General features: G+C 39.6%; 1 protein-coding gene across 1 annotated transcript; it reads left to right on the plus strand.

Moving 5' to 3' along the window:
* Positions 1-2,911: 2,911 nt before the first annotated feature.
* On the plus strand, positions 2,912-24,269 carry WARS2 (tryptophanyl tRNA synthetase 2, mitochondrial). Its single transcript, XM_008937029.1, has 5 exons — positions 2,912-3,166; positions 17,090-17,170; positions 18,831-18,916; positions 21,551-21,669; positions 23,821-24,269. The coding sequence occupies exons 1-5, from the start codon at positions 2,912-2,914 to the stop codon at positions 24,267-24,269; spliced, it is 990 nt and encodes a 329-aa protein (XP_008935277.1).
* The last annotated feature ends 1,441 nt before the right edge of the window (positions 24,270-25,710 follow it).

Here is a 25,710-nt window from a genome sequence, read left to right on the forward strand (position 1 = left end):
GCATGTGGGCTGATGTGTGCTGACTGCACAGAGGTTCCCACTTTCTGGTATGACAGACAGCAACCCCAGCGGGTAGAGCACTTTCTGCACTGAAGTAGCACTAGCTTCAGGGTCACAGGGAAAAGAAGTAATAACATCAGAAGACATTTCAGATGATGTACATCTTCCCACTGCAGTCTGGACAAAGATAGCAAGTTTCTGCCCCATGCTTTCACGTGAGCATCCTAACATACTTTTATGTACATCCACAGTGGATTTCTAGAACATGATGAAGTTTCTTAGCTAGTCTAACAGTACAGATAGGAAACATTTTATATAAAGTCACTTAAGTCAAGACAGTAATAGCCTCCTTAACCATATGGCATCCTCTGAGCCTTCTTACTGTCTTGATACAGCACAGAAGAGCTATTCTGGGAAGCAAGGGAGTGGAAAGCATAAGGAGAAGAAAAAACAGGAGGAATTAAGCTATCTGATAAGAAAATGGAAGAGGAGGGTTCTATGAAGCTATAGCCTCTATTGAAAGTGTGGTTAAACGGACATTGGAAAGCAGGCAGCACTGTGGAGAGAAATAACTGGGAAGAAGCATCAGGATTTGAACTGAGTGAGGGGAGACGGACAGATGAGAAGAGGAAATGTGCTCTGATAGCTTCTGGGATCCCTGTAGGGGCAGAACACCACCTTAGTGGTCATCTGTTTGTTGCCTTGTTTTCTTCTTGAGTTCTTGTTCTCTGGGTGAAGAGCAGGAACACAGGAAGCAAAACACAAATTCTATGCCTGTGAGGTACCTGTGGCATTGACTAGCCACTGCTCTCTTAGTAGTAGAAGTACAGCTCTGACACCTAGTGAATCCTGAGTTCATCAGGTTTCTGTAGGACTTAATTTATATGTTGGGATGCTGTATGCTGCTTTCTGTAGGTGAGCATCTGGCCCTTCTCAGTGCGAGCAAGAAGCTGGCTTGGGCCCAGGGAGTAGCATGGTGGGAGGTGAGCAGGTTTTGCAAGCAGTGATAAATGCTCTGATACAGGCTTCTAGGAAGACAAGGGATCAAATGGCAAACAAGGAATTGAATAGCATAATTCCATTTTTTGTGTAATGGACAAAAGAGGCATGGGTGGCCACAGACTGGAGTGCAAGAACTGGAAGTTAGAATTTCTGTTGGAGGAAACGGTGTGCTTTTCATTGCAGTGACTACCTTGCAGCTCCTGTGCTGGAGGTTCTCCAAGAGCACTTGGAAACTCACTCAAGAATATACCAGAAGTCAAGAAGATGTTTGGGATGGGGTGAGGTGGTTACCACCAGGACTTAAATGTGTAGGCATTTGTGTGAGCAGGAGAAATTAGCATGGCTGCTAGCCCAAACCTGTTCTTACCTGTCAGCACAACCACTTAAACATTGGATAAGAAAATTGTCTTGATCTGAAAAACTGGCTTACTTTGAAAGCAGAGAGGGTTTTTTTCAGCAAATTTTGAAAGAAATGAGCTAGGCTTTTCTGAACTATAGAATGTTTTTAAAAAAAATCATATTTCACTTGTAAATGCTTTCTCATTAATTCTTCTTGAGTGAGTCAAAATGAGTTAAGTCAATTTGAAATACTATTTTTAATAGTTAAAAAAAAATGGTACTTGGCCTTGACTTTTGCTGCTATTTTGTGTGATTTCATAGCTGTGTGGCTTTTTTTGCTCTGCCATACATTTGTAAGAGATTCACAGAAATGGAAATGGACTACATCACTTAATGAATTCTCTCTACTTTGTCATAGATGTTGCTTATAAAATTTAGCAGGGAAAAAAATTCATGCAGGCAGAGGCATAGTGATGTTCATGTTCTTGCTGCACTGCAGAGTCTGAGGGTTTGTGTTGTGCAGCTCTGTGACTGGGACTTCCTGCTGAGATTGGTGGGACCCTCATTTATAAGTCAAGCAGTCTTGCATGCCCTATGACTTGGCATGTAACAAGCGTTTTCACATCAAACATTGCTGAGTTACTTCTGAATATGGTGGAATTCTTTGGAAAGGTCAGGGAGGTAATTGATCATATGCTGACAGCTTGGGGCTCTGAGAAAATGGTCAGATGGAGGGCTGGGATGCAGGAAAACAAACTTTCCAAGATGGTAACTGTCACTTAGCCAAGCTATACATGTTTTAAACTTTTTAATATTTGCCCACAACCTCAGCTTCTTAATCATTTTTGCTGCTTCTCTGTGAACTCTTGTCAGATGTTGACGTTTTGCTGATACTGATGCACCCACAGTGTTCCAGGTGTGATCTTGGGCTATAGCAGAATTTCCTTATAGAGCTCTTCTAAAAACTCTACTGCTGCCAAGATGGGTAGTTTCAGAACTCTGATAATATGTTGTTCTTTTAACTTTGTGTCAAGGACTAGATTTTCTGTCGGGAACTGCTCAAAATGTTCTTTGCAGCTAGAAAAATAAGACTTCAATGTTCATGGTAGTTAAGATGGCAGTCTTCTGGGATACTGAATATATTTACAACAGAAATGTTTGAATTTCTATGCACAGTGATCCTGTTTCTGTATCAGAGTGGATAATGTACTGAAGAGAAACAGCTTTGGCACAAAGAAGGGTGGCACAAAATTTCTTTGGCACAAAAATCTACCACTTGGTTTCTGAGATTTAGTTTTCACTGATCTTGTTTACAGCTATGTTTATTTGCATATGCAGTCTGGCAGCTTAAGATATGCTGGCTGTCAGTCTCTCTGCAGTAAAACAGAGTATTTGGACTGACATACTGCAATTATTTTTAGTCTATCCTGAGGTAATTTATAAATCAACACACTGACAGGAGGAGAGAAGAGACAGGGATAAGTGAGTCTTTATAAATGACTTTACAATATAAAACGATCTGTCAAAAAAAAATGTATGTGTTAATTTTATCAATGCTTCGTAACAGAATATGGTCGTGGATCGGATTTTCTCTGGTATCCAGCCAACTGGGACACCTCATCTGGGCAACTACCTTGGAGCCATTCAGAACTGGGTGAATCTGCAAGACGAGTGCAGCTCAGTGCTATATAGCGTTATGGACATGCACTCTCTCACCATGCCAAAGGAACCAGCTGTCCTGCGCCAGAACATACTGGACACCACTGCTGCTGTCCTTGCTTGTGGCATTGACCCAAAGAAGTGTTTCCTGTTCCGACAGTCGCTGGTTAGTGCTCCTCTTATGTTAGGTGTGTTTCTCATTAAGTGGCTTTCCATACATGTTAACGAGTGAGCATAATGTTACTGAACTCCTTTGTCATCTTCGTATTGGTGGTCCTAGAAAGTGTTAGCAGTGTTTGATTTCAAACTTATCCTTTGCTGACATTTTGAAGGAGCTGAAACCATCACTGAGACCTCCATTTAGAAATAAGCACGTTTTAAGTTTCCCAAGCAGATTAAGAGTTTCTGCAGGTTATGGGTAAATATTGGGGGGAAAAAAAGGAAAGCATTAATTTAGCTCTTTAAGTCCAACTTCAGTCACAAAAGGATAACTCATAAATGCCTAAACATAGCATGTGCAACCATAAAGGCAAGTAAAACATGTTTCTATGAGTTTGTATCAGCACTTACTACTTACTGTGCCAGCTGCACAGCATCTCCAACAGGTAATAGGTATGGTAAGTTTTGTGTCAGTTCCATTGTAATCACCAGGGAGTTAGGTCTTCTCTGGTATTTTTTTCCTTTTGTTGCTATAGCCACCTTTTCATAAGCACGTTTTTCCACTTGATCTGATAAATTGCATATGAAATCTTTGCTGCTTCTCTTGACCACCCCAGAGGTTACTGAGCTTACTGTCTTACTTGGCATGTGTCAGCCTACTGTATCCCATGCTGCATTTTCCTGGAGCAGCTTAGTTTTTTTGCCTGATTAGTTTTCTGTTACTGACTCTAAACTGGCGAACTTCTGTAAATTCCCACAGAGGCAGATGTGTCATAGCTTTTGCTCTTGTGAACACAGCTTTGGATGTCTGACTTGCAACAGAGCTGTGAAGGTAATGTGCACAGGGTCTGAATTTTATCAGTGTGACATGAAATCATGGTATTACATTCCCCCTTTAAACATGGTTCTGTACAGGCAGAGTTTCCTGTGGTTATCAAACTCCAAATGACAATCATAGCTCCCTATCTGTGGTTATTCTAATTATGAAGACAGATACACTTCGTGCTTCACTTTATATTAAAAAACAAGCTAAATAGATGAGCTCAGAGTTCTAGTGGAAATATGTTTAAATTAATTTATCTGCTGTTCAAATCTGTTTATCCTTTAAAATAAGTTACAAACCTTGCTTTCAATTTGGCTCTACTTTGGCTTAATTTCATTCACATTGAGGCTGATATTTCCTGGAATGTCAGGCAGCTAACTCTGAGTTACAAGTCAATGATCCAGTAGAAAACAGTCTGGGGTTTTGATTTTTCTTGTTTTCAAGCAACTGAACAATCCAGTTTGCTACAACATAGGACCAGTGACTAGAAAGAGGGTTTTTCAGTCTAGAAGACTGATGATTTGCAGGTTATGGTTAGAGGGGAATAAAGCAAAGGTTTTTAAAGCTGCAACTGAAATGGAGAAAATGGGTAGGGAACAACAGTTTCATCCACTACAGAATGTGAACTGATACCAAAATAAGTTAACACCTGGTAGATTCAGCACAAGTAAAACAATACTACATTTTATGAAATCCACAGCTAGGCTACAGAACTCCTTGGCACAGGATACAGTGCATGGTGAAATGTGTATGAATTCAGAAAAGGGCTCAAAGTATTTTTAAAAATCTGTTGGACTGCTCTGTATCTGAGATGGCACCTCTGCAGGAGGTGCTGCAACCACTGTTGGGAGAGTATCTGTGCCTTCCTGTACTTAATGCTCTTTTCTATTGGTTGCTGTCAGAGATGGATATTTGATCTCTTCCAGTGTTGCTTTTCTGATGTTCTTATGAACCTAAAAGATAAACTACTGCTGTGCCAGGTCTTGCTAAAGCAAATACAGAGACTTCCCTTGAAGCCATCAAACTATAAGTGAGGATCAGGGAATCGTAGAATCACTTTGGTTGGAAAAGACCTTTAAGATCAAGTCCAACCATTAACCATGCTCTTCCATAATCTAACAAATTGTCCATGCATTGTAGTCAGCCACAGAAAGCTTGTTTTATATTTCACAATATAGTGTAGAGGTTGAGTCTTTGAGTCCCCAGAGAGAAAGTATCAGACTCAGGAAATGATGGGAAGTCAAGGCTCTAAGCACTCCTTCTATAGAACCAATACGTTCAACAACCACTGAAAACTTTAGATAGCTAGACTTGAAAAGTGTTCAGCTTTATCAAACAACATTTTCTACCAAGGGTGGTGCTAGTTTATGTTGTCCTGGTGAGGTTGGCCTCTATTAAGCAGGCAGTCTTCTATCTAATTTTTCTGGGTGTCCTTGTCTGTCTAGATCTAGTTCTACTTAAACTGTTACCTATTTGCTTTCTGTGGGCAGTGTCTTGAACCATATTCTTACTAATACTTAGCACATATGTGTTCATACAGCTTTCAGAAGTGGGTAATTCTAGCACATTTTTGAAAGCTCAGTCATGCTGCAAGCAGAAGGGCTGTTACAGTTGTTTGTGAATCCAGACTGTTTCAGTAATGATTCAGGCTGAAATAGTTTGTTGCCTTCCCAAAACCTAGTCTATTCAAGCTGTATGTGGTGGTCAGGTATACCTAGAGATGGATGCACTGTGGTCTGTTATAATTGCATTGGCAGGACCAGATGTTTCTCTGGAAGCAATTAAAAGGAATATCTGTGTGTAGCTCTTGATGTGAGGAAAGGAGACAGGAATCTTGCTAATGTGATTATTGTTTTAGTATGTTAATGAAATAGTACGTTAGAGAATGTCATAATATCGAGACACTTGTTCCTAAAAAGAGGAGTGCAAGATGGATTGCAGCTATGGCTAATCAAGAAAGTTTACTGCTTGATTTTGGCTTGGTAATTGCTCAGTTTGCAAAAAAGAAGCTGGCCTTTCCTTTTCAATTGCTGTAGTAGTCTTCAAGGGCGGTCTAAAAAGCCAGAATTTTGTTTACAAACATTTGGCTGAGGTGTAAAGCAAAGTGACCAAGCCTGATTGGAAGCAAAACCTTTTTCAGCATACAGAGGTCACTGGGAGAGACATGAAAATGCAGTTGCAAACAGAGAATTGGTTTAGATGTTTGGTTGTGTTTGCTTTCTGTTTTTGAGTACCAGGTCAAACGTATAAATGAAAGAGTTCTCAGCAGATTAATGTGCTACAACTGTTGCTGTATTTTGAGTTCTATCTTGAATTATCAAATCTGTAGGTCACAGAAGTGCTACTGCAGTTACTTCTGATTAACACGTCTTTTTATAAACAAATGTCACGTGGCAAAATTATGAAATAATAACTTTTGGGTTTAATCAGAAAAAAGGTACCATTAATGACTGATTATGTAGCAGTAATAGCAGAATTTGCTTGTACTGCAAAAGTATGCTAGTAGTGGTAAGCCCCGTTAAAGGAACTGCTCATGCAGTCACTATTGTAAATGCTGTGGTATCCTCTTACTTTCTCTGGACTAACCTGGGCAAGAATGATCTACAATTGCTGAAGAGTTTGTTTTTGTTTTTTTTTTTTTTTAATTTGGCTTACTCTTCCTTTACTTTCTCTGTTGCTGCTTGTGTGTTTTCTCTAGAATATATTTGCCATATATGAAAAAAATATTGATGCATTGTTTCTTGAAAGGCAAGTGGACTTGAAGGGTTTCACTATCAGTAAGCTTTTATTTACAGCAAGGTTTATGCAGATTGAATCTCTAATCCAGAGCTACCTGAAATACCTGCCTCCAGACTTTTCCCACGTTTTCTCATCCTTTCCAATACAAGAAATAGACAAACGACTAAATTATATTAATCACAGATTGACTGCTGGGGAAAAAAGTATGGTGTAAACAGATACACTTCAAGCTTACAGTAGATCCAAAAGGTGGTGCCACAATAAGGACATGGGCAAAGCTATCTTGCATTCCCAAAACTTATGTTGATATCCTTGCCTTGGAAGTAAAATGAAATAAGTGAGAGGATTTTTGCATAGACTGATGTTTTTTGTATTCCTTAGAGGGTATATGGCCCCTGTTCTTGTGTATCTGGTATACAGCTGAGTTGCCTATAAATGGAAAGTGCTAGTTTGATGAAAAATAGCTTGTATGCTTTAGGATCTACCATTTGTAATATATAGGGGTTTATAACATATATAGACAGAATGTTAATGTTGGGCTGTGTATATAGCATATCTAGCAGTTCAACATATGTAGTTCTCCATACATAGTTCAACAAATACCTCCCACACTTACTTGTACTGTATACATACGTGAACTCCAGCTTAGGGAAGTAGTAGCTGCAAAGAGCAAGTGATGTTAACTTGAAAATATTTAGAAGCAAGAAGGATGATGATGATTATATAAAGTAGTATTTGGAACTACATTGTCTGTGAAGAGTTATAAACAAGCACATTTAGAGTATCTGGGAAAACACAATTGTGGAATAAGTCAGACACCAGAATGGCCTCCCAGGGAGAGAAGCTCTTTCATTACAGCTTGTTTAATTGTATTTTCTTAAGTAGGAAGACAAATCATATAAAACTGGCAATTTCTGTAAGAATAAAAATAAATGCATATTTCAAAATTATGAATTTTTATTTGGAGCATAGCTGCAACATATATGAAACTCTGCTGTTAGAGAAGGTAATGTCAAGACACACTTTAAGTGGCTGCCTTTGCCTACTAGGCGTAAAAGAGAAGTAACCAAATAACTCGCACAACATATCCTGAGAATACTAGAAGAAAGAACAAATATATTCCTTAAATTGTACCATAACTGATAAAAGCTGTAACAGTCATCTTTCATAAAACTTAAAAAGCTTTATTGAAACCAAAAAGGACTACGGGGCGGAAATAAGGAAGACAGTAAGCAGTCTGCACACATGGTAAGCTTATATGGTATAACCCATTTTCTCTGATTCCTGGTGGGTACAATATACGTTTCAGTTCATACCCGTGATCATCTGCTTCACAGTCAAAACAGTTTTAGAAACTGCTGATGCTTTTGTGTAATCTCAGGTTGTTCTTCCTGTCCACTTACCTGTCGTAGTAGACACATGCTAAATGTCCCAAGAGAAACTAAAATTCCATCAGAGCTGATTGAGCAGGGATTGGTTGATATGCAGCACTAATACTTCTCTGAGGAGTCCTGTGAGTTTCTGGACAATATAACACTCAGTTTCTGGGTGGAAAATTGCAGTTTTCAGCCTTTTGGATGGGGTGATTTATTATTCTGAGTATAATCAGCTGCAGTATTCTTGCAGTGTGTAAGCAAATTGAAGCAGTAACTCTGGGAGGTGGGAATTTGCCAATTTGTCTTAGCCTTGTCCTATTTTGGCTTTTAGAGTTAATTTAAATGTGTACACTAACTGTTTCACTGCTATTATTTTCCAGAAATATCCAGCTGCTTTGTTTTGTGGGCAGAGTTTGAATGGATTCATGCTACTTCTTGTCCAGTTTTCAGAGGGGTTTAAAAGCTTCCATTGCATCATAGCTTATAAATTCATTAAAGTACATTAATTTAGCATAGTCCATTGAAAACTTCCTGTCATAAGAGGAAGTATGTGACTATTTAATTTAGAAAATTATTCTGCTTCTCCCATCCCTCTGTTCTCTCCCTGTAGGACTGGGCTAGGCATAACTAGAGGTCAGTGGGAAGAAATGTCATCGTTCAGTAGGTTTTTGGTTGTTTTTTTTTTTTTTCCTTAATTCACCTGGTTTATCTCATAATACTATGTAGCTGTTATGTTTCCTCTCTCCACCAGTCTTCTGTAAGCGCTGAACTAATTGCTGAAATGATGTTGTGGACTATACTTGGAGAATGTTTCTGAAAATAAATTCAGTTCCGAATGAATAAAGGGATGGAAGAGGATACCTTGGACAAATTACTGTGTTCTATCTGGCTTTATAACCAATTTAATCTGATTTCAGTAGGTGCGTTCTTGGTCAGGCCCTTTGAAAAGGAGAGACAGATCTTATTTCTCTAAGTTTTGGCCAAATAAATAAGGTTAAGTTATTAAAATGTTCAAAGGTAATGCCAAAAGCTGTAAATAGTGATGGATTTACCAATGATAGCTAGATAACCACCTCCCAATTCAATACATTGCTTAACTTGTTCTTTTAATTGGATGTTGCCTTTGTAACCATGAACTTATTCCACCCAGCCTTGAATTATTTCTTTGAACAGAAATTTGGAATACCATGTCAAATTTTGTCATAAAAGTATGAGTGTTCAGTTGCTGTGCGCATTTCATTCAAGAGTAGTTTATTTTGTCTTATTTATGGACCTGTTATTCTCTAGATAAATACTATAGAGATGCATGACCAAATATCCTGGATATATTTCTTTCAACCTTAGGTAGCAGTAAAATCTTTCCTCTTATTAATGAAAAATAAATGTGAGCAGCACTTTCTTTTAAAAGGCGTCTTGAATTTTTTGGAAGCACTAACTGGTAATACTGGGAGAGACAAAAATCCTAAAAAAAAAAAGTTTCATTTCTTTTGAAATTTAGGACACTTTCCCTTCTCTGTTCAGATTTCTTTTAGTACACAGCTATTCAAATTACCTCTCCAGACCTGCTTGTTTGTCCTCTACACTGTCAAAATCTAATGTTTGGAATTTATTGCCCATTAAAAATCACAGAATAACCCTAAATGTAACCCTTAGTGAGGTTACACTGCTGAGGGAAAGCTGTTTCCACCTAGCAGATAGGCATCAAGTTTGCGGGCCCTTACAGAGAAGGGGGCACTATGTTGCAACTTGAAGAAATCCATCTTGAAAATTAAATACTGCATCTCTTTTTGTAGGAAGCTACATCAGCTGCCAGCACACAGCTTTGTATAATAAGCCTCAGAAAGCTGAGTTGCAGTTTTGCTGATTTGCCTGCTTTCAGATCTGCTCACAGTATCCTTGCTTTTCCCTCTCGTTCTTGAATCTCATTGTTTGCTCTCCTCCTCAGCTCTGTTTCAGCATGGGAAGTCATCTAGAATTGTTTGGACTAAAAGCAGCTATTGGTTTTCCATGCATGTCAGCTGTGGCCGTGGTCAGGGAACAGCAACAATAACTTGGTAGGGAGTAGCTAGGATCAAGGACAAAGTAATAGGTCTGCAGGGAGAAGCCCTGAGGTGGTACTTCAGCATATAATGGCCCAGACAGGATCCAAGTGTAAAGTGTGATCCAGGTTTAATAACATGAAACGGCTGCACAAGTGAGCAATTAAGCTTTGTCTGTAAAGAGTGAAGAGCAGGACACTCAGCCAGGTGAAGAAACAGAGGCATTTGTGCCTTCTAGGCAACTACTTGTTATTGGGAATTGGTCACCTCTTAAGTGCTTTTTTTGTAAAAAAAAAAAAATAAAAGGAATCTGACTATACAGATGTGAGCTTCTCAGGCCACACGGAACAAATGCAAGTAGTTTGTTCTGGAAATAACTCTTTGATTACTGATTAGTAAGCCAGGTTGTGGGGAATGCTTAATGCAATGGAAATTGAAGGAGGAAATGTGTCACTGTTAATAGCAGAGAGATGACCATCTTCAACCCTTTGAGACATGTTGATGGTTTTTACAGACTTGTAACAGATTAGGGAAGAAATCTTAAAGTGGGTGAGTGCAGGGAGCAGGAAGAAAGAAATGTGATGTATTTACTGAGAAGAGCAAAGGGTGTCGTTTGGGCTGCATAAAAAGGGGAGGGCATTGTACAGATCTGGTTACATTCTTCTGTGCTAAATGGGAAATAGTTGGCTTTGTAAGGGAAACAACAGATGGAGGACTTACAAGACTGTTGGTCCTCCAAATGTTTTCAGCCAAGAAATATTTCCTGAGAAAATAATGTTTATATTGAAAACAAGCTGTTATATTCTTACAGGACACAAAAGTAGCTGGAGTTGGCATGAATAATTTTATAGATAGCCATTTTTCAGAGCTACCACTAATGGTGATGTTGGAAGTTGGTCTGACATACAGTTCAGGAACTCTCACTGGTTGTGAGTTTTGTTCATTGGAGATTTACTTGTACTTTTCTATGTTTTGTGTGTTGTTTTGTTTTGGGTTTTTTTTTATACTGGGGTATTTGAGGGAGAGGGCAGTGGTGAGAAACTGATACCTTCATTGAACAAGAGCTAAGCTTATTATCTGTTCTCTTCTGGGAAGGCAGTTTCTGATGTACATCATAGCTCCAGAGCATACTTCTGTTGTCAGAGTTTAAAATACAGAAGAAATTAAGTATTTTACTCATTCCAGTATATATAGAATAACTGTAATTGATTTGAACTCTGTATATTTTTATTTCCTAGACTCGTATTTAGATTTTTAGTTAAATACTTTTTAAATGGAGAGGGAGAAAAAAAACCTCTGATAGTCCTACTCTTTTTAATTATGTGAAAAGTGATGCTTCTTTAACAAGGGTCTTCCTTGCAATGGCACAATAAATGCTACCTAACACAATAGGAAGCAACTGAAAATCATTTCACACATTGATAAAAAGGCCGGATGTTTTTTTCTGTTTTGTTTCATTTCATTGTTTGAATTTACTGGGGGGATTGTGTCTCTCCATAATACTATGAGGAAATAAAATTCCTTGTAGATGAAGAAACCAGAATCTAACAGGAAATGTGTTATTGGGATTGTACTACTGACTCCAGCAATCAGGATGATAATGATGATCAGGAAATATGTGAGATGAGAGAAGCTTGGGGCAGGGAGCTTTAGTGGAGGGCTCTCAGTGGTAGCAATGTCAGTACAGCAATGTTTAGCAGTGTGACTGGAGAGAGCAGACCAAATAAAGTGTGTGAATGCTCGATTTCAAGAAAGAGAGCTGGGTAAGAATGAAGTCCAATTGTCAGAAATAAACAGGAAGAAAGCTACAACTATCCTGGAGGTCATGTTTTTAAAAAAGGTAATTAAAAGCAAACAAACAAAACAAGTTAAACATGTGACACCACTCATGAAAAAGAACACTGGTCCAGCAAATCCCTTTCCATGGTTCTATAAGTGAGGAGGCAATCATAGGAAAAGATCAGATTTTCAGAAGGGAATACCTGCCCAATTAGAGAAACAATAAAGCAGATAACAGGAGCAAGACCCCCCCCCCATTTTTTTTTTTTTTAACCAAAAAATGAAAAGGGCTAAAAAAATAAGAAGCACCCTGCAGAGAATTCTTAAGTTGATAACTAAGTGGTCTTACATCAAAACCAGGAGGTCATTTAGGGGACCAGGAGGTACTCAGGGTTCATAAGGTGCAAAGAGCAAGGCTTTGTTCTTGGCATTAGACTTTGCTGCTGAAGGTATTGGGAAGGTTACCACTTTATGAATTTGGAACAGCAGATTAGAAGAGCTAAGTGAATTGTAAGTTTTCATAAACTATTAAGTAAAGATTGACAGCTTAGAAACTAGATGGCAATCAGGAGTCTGGGGGGGGGAGGGGAGGGGAAACAAAAAAACAAACACAAACCTTGGATGTGAAATGGCACAATGTGTGGCCAGGGTGTGCAGTCTACCACCATAAATGGTCCCTGTGCCAGAGGAGGAGCAGATAAGCAGATAGAAGTCATGTTGGCAGTATACAAGCAGAGCTGTAAATGGGACCCTGGAAACTACAAACTGATGAGTTTGATTTTCATCTTACCAGGGATGATAGTCTTCAACAAGGAATAGGACACTGAGTGCATGAGTAAACAGTCTCTCTGGATAGTCACTATTGTTTCTTCAAAGGGAAATTGTTTTACTACACTGCTGGAATCTATGAGGGTGTCAGTAAGCATAAGGATCAAGGACATCCCAGGAACATAATAGATTCTAATTTTTGGAAGGCCTTTGACAAGGTTCTGCATCAATTCTTATTTCCAAAAACATGTATTGGAAGAAGTGTTCGTAAGTGTGGCTGGCTAGAGTTGAAAGCCAAGCAGGGTATATTTTGAATGGCACACTTAGTAGTTGCATACCTCAGAGATTCATGCTGGGAGGGATTCTGGCCAACATCTGATTCATGACCTGAAGAAGGTAGTGAACATAAGTATTGTGGCTGATGCTGACTTCTTCAGGGTAGTCAGGTTCTACATCAAGGAAAGGAACTCAAAAAGAACTTGTAAAACTGAATGGGTAGGCAAATTGGTGGTAGAAGAACTTTAAATGCAAAGTAAAGCATGTAGGTAAAAGTAATTAAGCCCTCTTTACAAAGTATTAAGATGAGTAACAGCTCAGGAAAAAAGTCTTTGAAGATATCATTGAAAGTTCTCTGAAATCATTGGCTCAGCACAAGCAGTTTTCAAAAAAAGCCAACAACAATGTCATCATCACCACGTCACAGGAATGGTATAGAGAACAAGGCAGAGGTGATGTTTCGTCACTATACAAAACCTCAGTGTGCCCATATCTTGAATGCTGAGTAGAGCTCTAGTGTCTGCATCTCAAGAAGGGAGTAGCAAAGTGAATTAGAGATGATACAAAGTAAATTAATGCTACAGGGGATGAAGTAGATGCCTTAAAAGGAAAACCTGAGAAGTCTGGGATGCTTCAGTTTGAAGAAGAGGAGGCTGAGGTGTAGATGCAGTCAAAGCTGACAAAATCAGAAAGGCGATGGATACACTGAATGTGGAATTGTTCACCAGATTGTGCAATACAAGAAGCAGGTGGCATTCCAAACTCATGAACAAGGAGTTCAGTAGATGAATGGGGCTACTCCTCTACATGTCTGATTTGAACCTCTGGAGGTTGTTGCTGCGTGAGGTTGTGAAATGGGCAGTATAAGCAGGTTCAGAAAGGGATTAGACATTCACGGGAAAGGACTGAGCCAGGGATGATGCCTTTTGGTATTCCCAGGTACAGTTATGGGTGTTGGAGGAGTATGAGGGAAAGGTACTGTAGGAAGCGATAGGCTCTTTGCTCATCCTAAATGCCATCTCTTGTTGCTACTCCTGGAAACAATGCTAGGTTACAGATACCTCTGCTGTGATCCACTAGGCTTTTTTTTCTCATATTTTGGTTGTTTATTTTGGCTCAGAATTTTAAATGGACTCTGGGCAGGAGGCTGACCAAGTTTGTCCAAGAGAATGGATTCTTCTAATTTAGATCCAGTGGTATTGCTCAGTGTCAGAAAGACAGAGCAGACTGGGTGTCATTTTGCTGGTATCATATACACCCTCACCTCTTCCAGTTTCTTTGTACCCAAAGTTATCCAGTCAAAGTGATGGAGTACTGCAGCTTAATGAGTAACCACATTTGAGCTGATGCAGTGACGGACCAAATGCAGCAATTACCTGCCCCTCTTGCCAAGTAAAACACAGTAGCTTAAACTGTGATTTGGTCTGACAAATGATTTGTGGTTAAGCCTGGTACCTCCTGATTCACAGACCAACACACAATCAGTTACTGCCGTTTGGGTGATGAATATTAACTCATTAGGCTCCAGTACTTTCTTCACAGTATTCAGCACTCCAGCCCTGCGTAGGAAAGGATGGTGTATATTTGAGGATTAGAAGTGAGTGTAACTTGCTAGGACCCAGAGCTGCAGATTCAACTCAACAAATGCTCTTTAGATCACTTGGTGTTTCGGTAACTGCTGTAATGTCAAAGCCACTGATGCAGTGAAACACGCACAGTCTTGGCTATGGAAGCAACGCCTGACAGAGCTGGATCAATGACTGCATGGCTTTTAAAGGGAGTCCTTGTCAACACAAGTGCAGCAGAGCACCAGCTCCTCTCTATCCGTGACTAGAAGAAAGGAATGAGAAACCACTTTGAACCAGATGGTGATTCCTTCTAAATGAAGTTAGGGTCTTGAGCCTAGTATTTTCTATAAAGCTTAGTTTACTTTGTATTTTGCAGAAGGTACATTTGGCACATCCTGCTGTGCTTTGCCTTGTGCACAGAAAATTGTAGGTCATATAAGCATGAGTAAACTAAAAGGGGAAAAAAAGAAGAAAGAACTGTGGGAAAGGTGGGAAGAAGGGGAAGAGAATCAACCTGGCATATTTCATCTTTCTAATCACTGTTGTCTGGAGGTCCGATACCTCTATACAGTGTTGACATCCAAAAGAGCCTAGTGACCAGGAAAGTACTGCATTTCAAATCTGACAACAAAGGAATTGTTATTAACAATGCTAGTAATTCTTGTTACCAAATACTTTTTACTGCTTTCTATCTGTGTTGTTATATTGTGTTGCAAGCATGAAGCTTGGAACATCTTTGAGATGGTTAGCATGCTCTTATTAAACATCCAAACGTGCCAGTATTGAAAAGAGTGAATCAAACAATTAAGCAAAGGAGCAGAACATAATCACCTCTTTTTTATTGTTGCTAGCTATACATAAGCTAATAACAGACTAGAATGACAGGAAAGAAACTAAAGAACAACATATGCATCAGCAATGCTTGTCTGGTTTACTAATCCTAAAATGAATATTGGAAATGTGAAACCTGAAGCATGTATGTCAAGAAGCTGGACAGGGATTCATCTCTGTCTCATGTCTCTCTGAAACTATTAAAGTTCTACTTTAACTACTAAAGTTTGTGGTGTGAGCTTAAATGGAGTCATCTTTCTCTCTCATTTTTTAAAACCACTGTTGTAGCAAAGGGGGTGTGGGGGCCTGATCCTTCTCCTTCACCTGCAGATCAGTTTTGCTAGGACTGCAGAACTGAGGGATAAATAAATCCACAATTTAGGCTGTACTCTAACTTTTTACACACAACCTTAGCACTTACTCCTGTTTTACAGACAGGTCAGAGTCATTAAGACTTGTTGATGTACTCAAGGTCCTGACAAGCCTCTCCTGGATCCTCCACCCATGCACCTTCTGCCCAGTACTTCTAGAGCTCCATTTAAAGTCTACACCTGAGCCACATCACAATGAAGCTGTGTTCAGCCCTTTCCCTGCTGCCCTGTTTTTCTCCCTGGGCTTCCTGAATTGACCTCAGATATGACTGATCACCTTGTTATGTCTGATAATCACCAACTGTCACCATGGTCACCCATGCTTTGATGAAATACTGCAGGGCATTGTTCTGGTCAGAGAGGCAGCTTCTTGCCAGGCTTGTGGCTGGCTGTGGCTACAGCTTCATGGAGCAGCCCACTCTTCTTTCTTGTTCACTGGCTGTGAAATCAGGCTTCTTTAAAGGACCTGCAGTTGTTGTACGGCTAGGAATGCTGTAGTGTATTGTAGCTCCATTGGGGAGCCTGTCCTGAACTTAAATGGGGCTCCTGGGGCCATGGGCAGAGCATGGAGGGCTCAGGTAAGGCTAGGCAGGACAGTTAGGGAAATTAGTGCATTCTGGGCTCTGATGGTAGGAGAAATGAAGCTTGGATAACTTACTGGCACTGGAAGTGAGAATCATAGAATGGCTTAGGTTGGAAGGGACCCTAGTGATCATCTCATCCAACCTCCCTGCCATGGTCAGGGACACCTCTCAACTAGACTAGGTTGCTCAAGGCCTCATCCAACCTGGCCTTGAACATTTCCAGAGAGGGGGTATCCACAACTTCTCTGGGCAATCCATTCCAGAGTCTTGCCAACCTCATAATGAAGAACTTTTTCCTGAGATCTAGTCTAAACCCACGCTCCTCCAGTTAAAAACCAGTTAAAAACAGTTTTGTCCTGTTGCTGCACGCTCTGGTGAAAAGTCCCTCTCCAGCCTTCCTGTAGGTTCCTTCAGGAATTGGAAGGCAGTTATGAGGTCCCCCTGGATGTTTTGTACCTATTAATGTGTTATCTCATAGTGGGGTGGGGGCTGTGGCACAGTGGCCAGCAGTTGGTTAGTTTATGTGTGCACTGAACTTTGTTATTGCTAAAGTATTTTCTGTTTTTAGCACGAGTGGATAGGACCAAGGACCTCGCTACGCTGCTTGAGCCTCATGCATGCAGTGTCCAAAACCTTCCCTTAGCTTGGCACCGACCCTACTGAAAAAAATCACAGAAATGGTTTTCTGTCACTGATACGATTTGCCTGTACTGATTTTGAGAAAATATGCATATAAATGTGGAAGATTAAAATAGGTTCTGACTTTGTACTTCCAGGTTCCTGAGCATGCAGAACTTGCCTGGATTCTTGGGTGCTTAACTAATGTGCCACGTCTGCTGCGCTTGCCCCAGTGGAAGGTAGGGACAGTTTCATCAATTGAAAGGAAATATATGGGAAATCAGTAGACCTGCTGTCCTTTATTTGTCGTCTGTGATTAAGGAGTTGCATAAACAGCTTCTCTTTTCCACCACAAAGAGTGACTGTTCTGTAGATCTCATGGAAGAGGGTGCAAAGGAAGCATATGTTGGAAGAGGAGTGTAGAAACTTATAAATATTAAGTATGTGCTGAGTGGTGTTAATGCACCTTAAATGTTTGCCTTTACAAGTTTCAAATGTTCATCTTCTTAATCTTTTTACTACATCAATGGAGTTCTTCCATTTAATTTCCTTGTATTTTATTTTGGTATTTATTAAGCAGAAAAACCAAAAGGCAGGAGAGAGAAGTTTGTCAAAAAAGGAGGGGGGAAAAAAAATCTTAAGAGCAGTTAGGTTTGCAGAGTTCAGAGCAGTCTTAAATACCTCCAGATGTTTTCTTTTTTTCCTGTTTTTCTTCTTAATTAAATAAAAACAGTAAAACTTAAATACAGCAACCAGTGTTAATGTATGGCATAGATTAAAGCCAACCTTTTCAAACCTAAGGTTCTAAAGTTAAGCTCTTAAATCCATCTTTGGCTGGATTGACTTTCCAAACCTGCAAATAGGTGTTACAGGTGTTAGGCTTTGCCAATTAGGTCCCCTGAACCCTAGTCATTTAAAGATGCAGACAGAAGACAGGACCTGTACGGGTGGATGAGAAAAATCTAAAGATGTTTGAATAGTCTTAAAGAAATAATGAATATTTTAAAGGTTTTAGTCTATTTAGCTGTTGTGAAAAGCAAAAAGTAGATATGCCATTGCTAAAGCAGAATGAGTATCTGTAGCCGAACTATCTTGATAATATACAATGATCCATATCCTGGAGTGCTAAAGGACTTCAGGAGAGTGGGTGGATTGTGGGGAGCAGCATGAACTGGTGGAGAGGATGCTGGACTTCTGGGTTCTAGCTGTCACCGATTCTTTTGATGACTGTGTGTGATCACTATGTCTTGATCTCTTTCCTGTGAAACACATGTATTAATGCCTTTTTATATCTCAGCTGTAAAGTTTTTCAGAAATCTATTCCTGAAAGTGCTGTTTTGAAAGTAGGTTTTATCAACAATAAGTGTAATAACCCAGCTTGAATGTGTTTGTAATTGTTTTCATTAGTAAGGTTACAAACAGAAAGACAACACAAGCCTGTGTTTGCTCCCAACTACAATATCAGAACAGTGTAGGGAGTGTGATCACTATGTCTTGATCTCTTTCCTGTGAAACACAGGTATTAATGTCTTTTTATATCTCAACTGTAAAGTTTTTCAGAAATCTATTCTTAAAAGTAGGTTTTATCAACAATAAGTGTAATAACCCAGCTTGATTGTGTTTGTAATTGTTTTCATTAGTAAGGTTACAAACAGAAAGACAACACAAGCCTGTGTTTGCTCCCAACTACAATATCAGAACAGTGTAGGAAAATTCTTAAACACAAGACATAAAATGGGGGGGGTGTATTCACAAGGAGCAAATTTTATATGGCACACTTTTCTCTAGAGTTACGCAATACGTTACGCAAATTAGTCAGAATTCTAATTAATTAAAATCACAGGCTTTGATACTGTTAGCCAAAAGTATGATTCCTATTTGTTTTTCTTTTACACACAGATGAAGCGTGCCAGCCAGAATAATGAAGGAACTGTTGGTTTGTTGACTTACCCTGTTCTTCAAGCAGCAGATATTTTGCTGTACAAGTAAGAGGCAGAATGTGAGCCCATGGACAGTGTCTGTTCAGCTTCATTAGAATAAATGTTCTCCAGGTCAACATGCTAGCTTATTGAGCAGGGGAGCTGGGTGTGATTAGATCAGAAGATTGGAAATGGCTGACAGTTTTTTACCTCTCAAGTGGCTGCTTGAAATCTAGCCTAATTTGAAAGCAACTACCAGGGCTGTGAAGAGGAAAAGCTGGGCTGTCACCTCAGAATAATTTGTAGGGAATCTTGGCACACTGATGTTTAATTATACATATATGTTCACATACATACACTTTTTTTAAGTAGTTACGCTTCTTTTTATGCAGTGTACTGTAGAGATATTTAAACTGGATGTATGTGGTAAATCCCTGTTAGCATGGGATTCTGTGTAAGCCTGTTGATACTGATGAAAAAGCAAATAATTTACTTAATTGTGGTACTTGGACGGATTCAATGTTCTTTGTGGTATACTTGTGTTGCAATGGAAATACACCCTAACAAGGGAGTGGTGACTCAGCATTCCTAAGTTTGTACCCTAGCTGATACAACTTAGGCATTATTGTGGCTGGTTGTGTTTCATAATAGGTTTTAAACTGTCTCAGTAAGTAAATAGTAGAAACAATGCACTCCAGTGTTAATTATTTTTATGCTCTTGAGCATATGTACTTCGTAGAATTGTTCTGAAGCTGTGAATATTTGTTGGGACAGACAAGTGATACAGAAGTAGGAGGACAGGGACTTTAGGAGGACTTAGGAGGACAGAGTATCCAAGAGGAGCCAGTTGTTAACCCTGAATAAAATACCTAGAGAAACTTAATCCTAAGTGATTCGTAGGGGAAAAGAGTCATGTTAGAAGACCAGTAGATGGTATTTCTAGTTCTTTTGAATTTTAACTAAAAAATAGGGAAAATAAACAAAAGCTGGAATGAATGTGAACATTAAAATGATATTCTAAGCGTGAGTCCCATTTGATTGCCAAGCAGTATTTAAGGGGGAAATTTAGATGACTTTATCAGAAATGACCTTGTTTTGATTGAGTCCAACCGTGTATGTCCTTTCCATCTCTAATAAGGTCATGTGACTCATCATTCCTTAGTGAAGCCTGTGGCTTGTTTGCCACCATGTGTATTAACAGCAGGCTGTCCAGACAGAGCACAAAACAAGGAAGTGAAAGAAAAACAATGTCTCTTTGAAGAAATTTGACATAATGTGTTTTAATATGAAAACATAATATAGGGAACAAGAATCAGGGAAAAATGGAAACACAGGAAAGGAACGGCAGTCATGGTGAAGAATTAAAAGCTGAAGGAGGGGGAGAAACTACTAATTCAGATGAATCGAGGATCAAAGAGACAGGAAAATGTACAGAAGGTAAATATATGACAGAGAAGAATAAAAATAGTACTAGGACAGAAATATTTAAAAAACAGCAAGGAAAAACACAAAGAACTGTGCATTTATAAAGACAATATGTTTTCTGTTTAGTGGTAAACTTTGTGAATATGGAACCATTCTGGCATATGGAAACATTTCTTTCGGCCTTTTTAAAGTATATTGATTATGGTAACTGGTTTTCTTTCTGTTAGCTACAGGCCACTGTGATTTACTGTTGCCTACTGTGACAGTTTTTAGGTTGCCTTCCTGATTGGTAGGGAATAAAGATGGACAAATTGATTCCTGGATGTCAGCCTAGTAATTCAGAATTGGAAGGAAGGAGTACCGTGTTGAGCTGGAATTTTCTGGGAACTTAAAAGATGTATCATGAACCTTCATGCACTGGAACATATCCAGGATTCGGAGCTGAACACCCCACAAGCCTTAGGAAAAAAAAAATAAATCTGTTGGGGGAAGGGAGAGTAATCAAAAGCTGGGAAGACTTCAAGTCTGCCTCATCTAAAAGAATCATACGTTTTTAGCAAGTATGATTAACTGTGGGAAAGAATCACCAGGGGAAGTAATGGATTCTTCACTTCCTCATGTCCTCTGATGCAGATTGTTTTCCTCCAGAACTGCATTCAAGCTATTGAGTTCAATATAGAAGATCAAATGATCTTTTGATCCTAACAGTTCTAATCTACGACTGATAACACTTGTGGCAATAGAGGCACTGGCCCACGTGATATCTGTGCAGTGGTGACCCATGGGGAAGAACTGTTCTGTTCTGTTCATTCCTTCCCTTGATAAATTCACAGTACTACGTTCTCAACTACAGTTCCCTTTCCCTGAGACTTGACAAAGTGAGGTGCTTGGGCGTTAGGCCTCACAGATCCTTCTCACTTTGTTCACACACTGGAACATGTGCTCTTTGATCTCGAAAGAGACAGCAGGAGATACTACAAAAACCTTTCTTTGAGCCAAGTTTAATGATTTGCTCCTATTTGTATCCTTACTGTATATGTTTTCATGAAGGGCTCTTTTTTGCCCTTGGAGATGTGCTTCAGCTCAGCAGAAAAAGCAGACTCATCCTGGGATACAGTCACTTTGAGGCCATGTTCCCACAGCACCTTTATCTAGCTGGGGCTGTTTGGCTCAGTCTGGCCCTCAGTCATGGCAGAAGCAGTGACAGTCTTGAGTAACATTTCAGCAGAACCAGAGAGCTTTGCTGAGTTTCCTGTATCTGTCTTTTATTAAAAGGTCGACACATGTTCCCGTTGGAGAAGATCAAGTCCTGCACCTGGAACTAGCCCAAGATATAGCACAGCATTTCAACAAGAAATATGGAGAATTCTTTCCTGTGCCCAAAGCCATTTTAAGTGAGCTGGTCTTGGTGGTTGGGTGTTTTTTTGTTTGTTTGGAGTTTGGGTTTGTTGGGTTTGGGTTTGATTTTTTTTTCCCCTTAACTGCTTTTTTTCTCTTTTTTTTTTTTTTTTCCCTTAACTGCATTTCAAGGTGGAAGATGGATTTAAATATTGTGGCAATAGTTTCAAGGACCAAGAAAAAGAAGCAAACTGATGCTAAGGGAGTGGCAAATTAAAAACTGACAAGAGACTAAAAGCTGGGAAACTGAACTCCCAAGACAGACATAAGGCTTTACAAATCCCCAGTAGAGGAATGTGTGTGATGGCTGGTATTCTAGTCCAGGGGGCCAGATGCACTCTCCTGCTGCCAGTCAGCCTTGCTTTTCAAATACTGGACCTTTTAAGAGTAGGTTCTGTGCTCCGTGTTGCTAGTTCAGGAGACATGTGAGCAACAAGACAAGAGACCTGTAGCCAGCAGAATTCTTCAGAGTCTGGGTGGTAGATGTTTACGTTAAGGATGCTAAACAGCTTATAGGCTTGTTGGTACAGTGCTCAAAAATCTTCAGTGTGTGTTTAATATGTACTTGCATATTTCAGTAAGGGTCTCTTAAAGAGCTTTGACTTCTGGTTTTTGATCTTAGACTTGGAGTGACTTATAAGGAAAATCTGCTCAGCCATTTTTGAGCTATAAGGTCATAGGCCGAGGGGTGAGGAGGAGTCAGATGGCGCAAATGGCATGTTTGTTAAGAAACGTGAAGAATTGGGCATCGAAGAAGCATTGCATCTTTGTTGTAAGTAATGTAGAGGAATGCACAGCAGAGACCTTCGCCCTCAAAAGGGCATGGAGCTCTCACCTTAAAAAAGACAGGCAGTAATAAACCTTTCTCAGTTTTCAAGTCTCGGTGATAAAAACGGTGTTAGATCCAGAGTGGAGCTTGGAGAATGCTAAGGATTGCAAGCTCTGCAGTTCCTAATGAACAATTAAATACTAAACATTGTAATGAGGACCTGAGCATAGCCTGTGATCCAGGTGAGACTGTTTCCCAGGAAATAAAAAGCTCAATTTTGGAAAACAGACCAACAACAACAATGAAAAAGAAACATTTTCATTTTGCTTATGAGAAGCATACCTGCATAAATTCACAAGTCTATGCAAACCAATGAATGTCCTAGATGAGTGAAGGAATTAGGGACCTATCCGGACTCAGTAGCTGGAGGCAGTTAGATTACCTAGACTCCTTCAGATTTACAGAAAAGACATACATTCCTCCAAAAGGTGATTCAGAACAAAGCACTTTCTGGGGCAGTCTGAACTGTACCCTGGAAGAAGACTTGTCATTTTACTGAGTATATAGGCCATCTGTGAGGAGCAGGCAGGTAGTTTAGTTGGCCGTACTAGGTGTCTAAAAATAGCTGGTATGAGTACTTCCTAGATCAGTGATACTTTGTGTGCTCCATGAATCATGTTTCTTAGTGAAAGTTGTAAACAGTTTGAGTTGGTGCTGTTAAAGTATTTTACAATATTCCCCTAATGCTACTGTGCTATTTCATGTGTGTGGATACATCTTAGTAGCTGTACAATACCCACACCTTTATTATTTGAACAGTACATTCCTTCTAATGGAGCTGGTTAGTGTTCAGTTATGGAACTTTTAGTAACTGTCTTTATTGTCATTTAGGAGAATTATCAAGAGATTTTGGCTGGGAGAGTTTCCTAAAGTAAGGAGATTAACTTCTTGGGATTCTTCTTTTACCAGTGGATATACCCTGTTTCTCCACTGTTACAGAACCTTTCAGTAATGTGCATTCCATCCTGTCTAGGTAACTTGTCCCCAGTGCCAGGAATACAAAGGAGAAGAGAGTTTTGGGGAAAAATCAGCAGGTAGCCACAGAAAATATTAGAAAGCATCTCAGAAGTTGTTCCTGCTTAGCAAAGGGAGGAATGGAGCAGGTTTTGATTTAGCTTATGGGATGAGAAAAGTGTCTTACAGGAACAGGAAGGAGTGTAAGGACTAAATAGGAGTGTGTGCAGTTGTTGTCACAACTCATTTTGAACAAGGATCAACAGAAAGCTTCATCATGCTGCTGCAGAGTGGTCTTAGCAATTGTCATAAGAAACCACTGTCTACGTGTGTTCCTAATTTTTCCTTTTTTTTTTTTTTTAAGGTAGAACAAAGAAAATAAAATCGCTCAGAGATCCAACAGTGAAGATGTCCAAGTCAGACCCTCAGAAGTTAGCTACCATTAACATAGCAGACAGCCCTGATGAAATAGTGCTGAAATTCCGCAAAGCTGTGACTGACTTTACTTCTGAGGTGACCTACGACCCAGACAGTCGCCCTGGTGTCTCCAATCTGGTGTCCATTCATGCTGCAGTAACAGGGCTTAGCATCAAAGAAGTGCTGGACCAAGCTGCTGGTCTGGACACTGCTCACTACAAAAAGGTAGTAGCAGAGTCAGTTATTCAAAAATTTGCACCTATCAGGAATGAAATCAAGAAACTTCAAGAAGACAAATCCCATCTGATAAAGGTTTTAGAGGATGGAGCAGAGAAAGCCAAAGAACTGGCTGCCCCCATCTATCAAGAAATAAGAAGACTGGTGGGATTTCAGTAGAAACTGCTGAGTGATTGCAAGGACTTTTGTTTCCTGGGACAGACATTTTGTTATTTGTATCTTCTTAATCATAGTGGTTTGGAACAACCCCTTTTTTTTTTTTTCCTGTAAAATCCAAGCAGAACGTTGAAGGTGTTTGCATTAAGAAATTTACATAAAGTCAGATATTTCTGGTGGGACCAGCATTGAGCTTGTCTGGATAGTCAAAGAGAGAGGGCAGAAGCAATCACAATTCACAAAAAAGTCCTGCAAAAGCAAAATATAAGGTAGCCTGAATGGGGGGAGAGGGGTTGGGATTTTACATTGACCACGTCAAGGAGCTGATCAGAATGATCAGAATCTAGCAGAAAGATTTGTAATCCTCTCAAGAACATCCTTAACTGTGCATGTGATCTTCTTACAGATGGGCAGCTCATCCCATTGGTCATTATTCAGCTTTGATATGCTGGTTGAATCTGTTCTTGGGTAACGAGAATAAAAGCAGAGGCTTACAAATCAAAATGCTCAGGATAATGAGGAAAGAACTTAAGCTTCTGCCTATCATGTCTTCAAACTCGGTGTGATTTTGTATCTGCATCTAGTTTGTGTGAAGTGAGTCACTTTGTCTTATGGGTATGGATATCCATACTCTAAAATTCAGTGTGACTGCTGTGCTAGGTGGTCTCTTTGATAGTCACTCCAAAGAATCCAGAAAATGGACTTGAATTTCAGTTCTGCCACCTGTGCCCTCCTGCTGGTCAGGTCTGAGGTACTGAAGTGAGAAATTATGTGTGCTTTGGCTACTCCTATTCCACCTGCTGTTCAGTTTAGCAGGGAGCTCCAGGTTTTTCACTTCAGCATCCAGTCTAGAACTCCTTCTAAAAAGTTGCTGGGGGAAAAGATGTAGTCCTGTGTAAAAGAAATCTTAGACTGAGTACCCAGAAAACTTTTTGTAAAATTTAGAATATTATTTGTATAGAAAATTGTGGGGGGGTCAGAGCCAGAGTGGGATTAAACAGCTCTTTATGAACTCTCACTCCCAAGCCTCAAGAAGCTCGGTGATGAGACAGTGGTGTTAGCCTGTTCTGCTCTTAGGCCTCACAAGACCCATAGACTAGGGCTCACAGACCATGGCATTTGTTACGGAACATGTGGAAAGGGGAATTGCCAAAAGGAGACACCCTCTTCTGAAGAGAAGGTAATGAAAGCCTTACTGGTCCTGTGCCAGCATATTTAAGTGTATTCATGCTGTTTGAAATGTCTGTACTGTAATGTAAATTGAGTTCATCCTGTACTCCGGCAGCTCATGACCATTATATCCCTGTGGCATTTGTCATGGATTGCAGTCTTACCTCACTCAGTTAAACTGGGGAAGGTTCTGTGTAGTGCATTTTTTTTAAAAAAAATATATAGTTATAAATTGCATTAATTATCATAGTGAAGTGATTCAGAAAGAATTATT

The sequence above is a fragment of the Merops nubicus genome, unplaced genomic scaffold (assembly GCF_000691845.1).
Source record: "Merops nubicus isolate BGI_N331 unplaced genomic scaffold, ASM69184v1 scaffold12013, whole genome shotgun sequence".
NCBI lineage: Eukaryota > Metazoa > Chordata > Aves > Coraciiformes > Meropidae > Merops > Merops nubicus.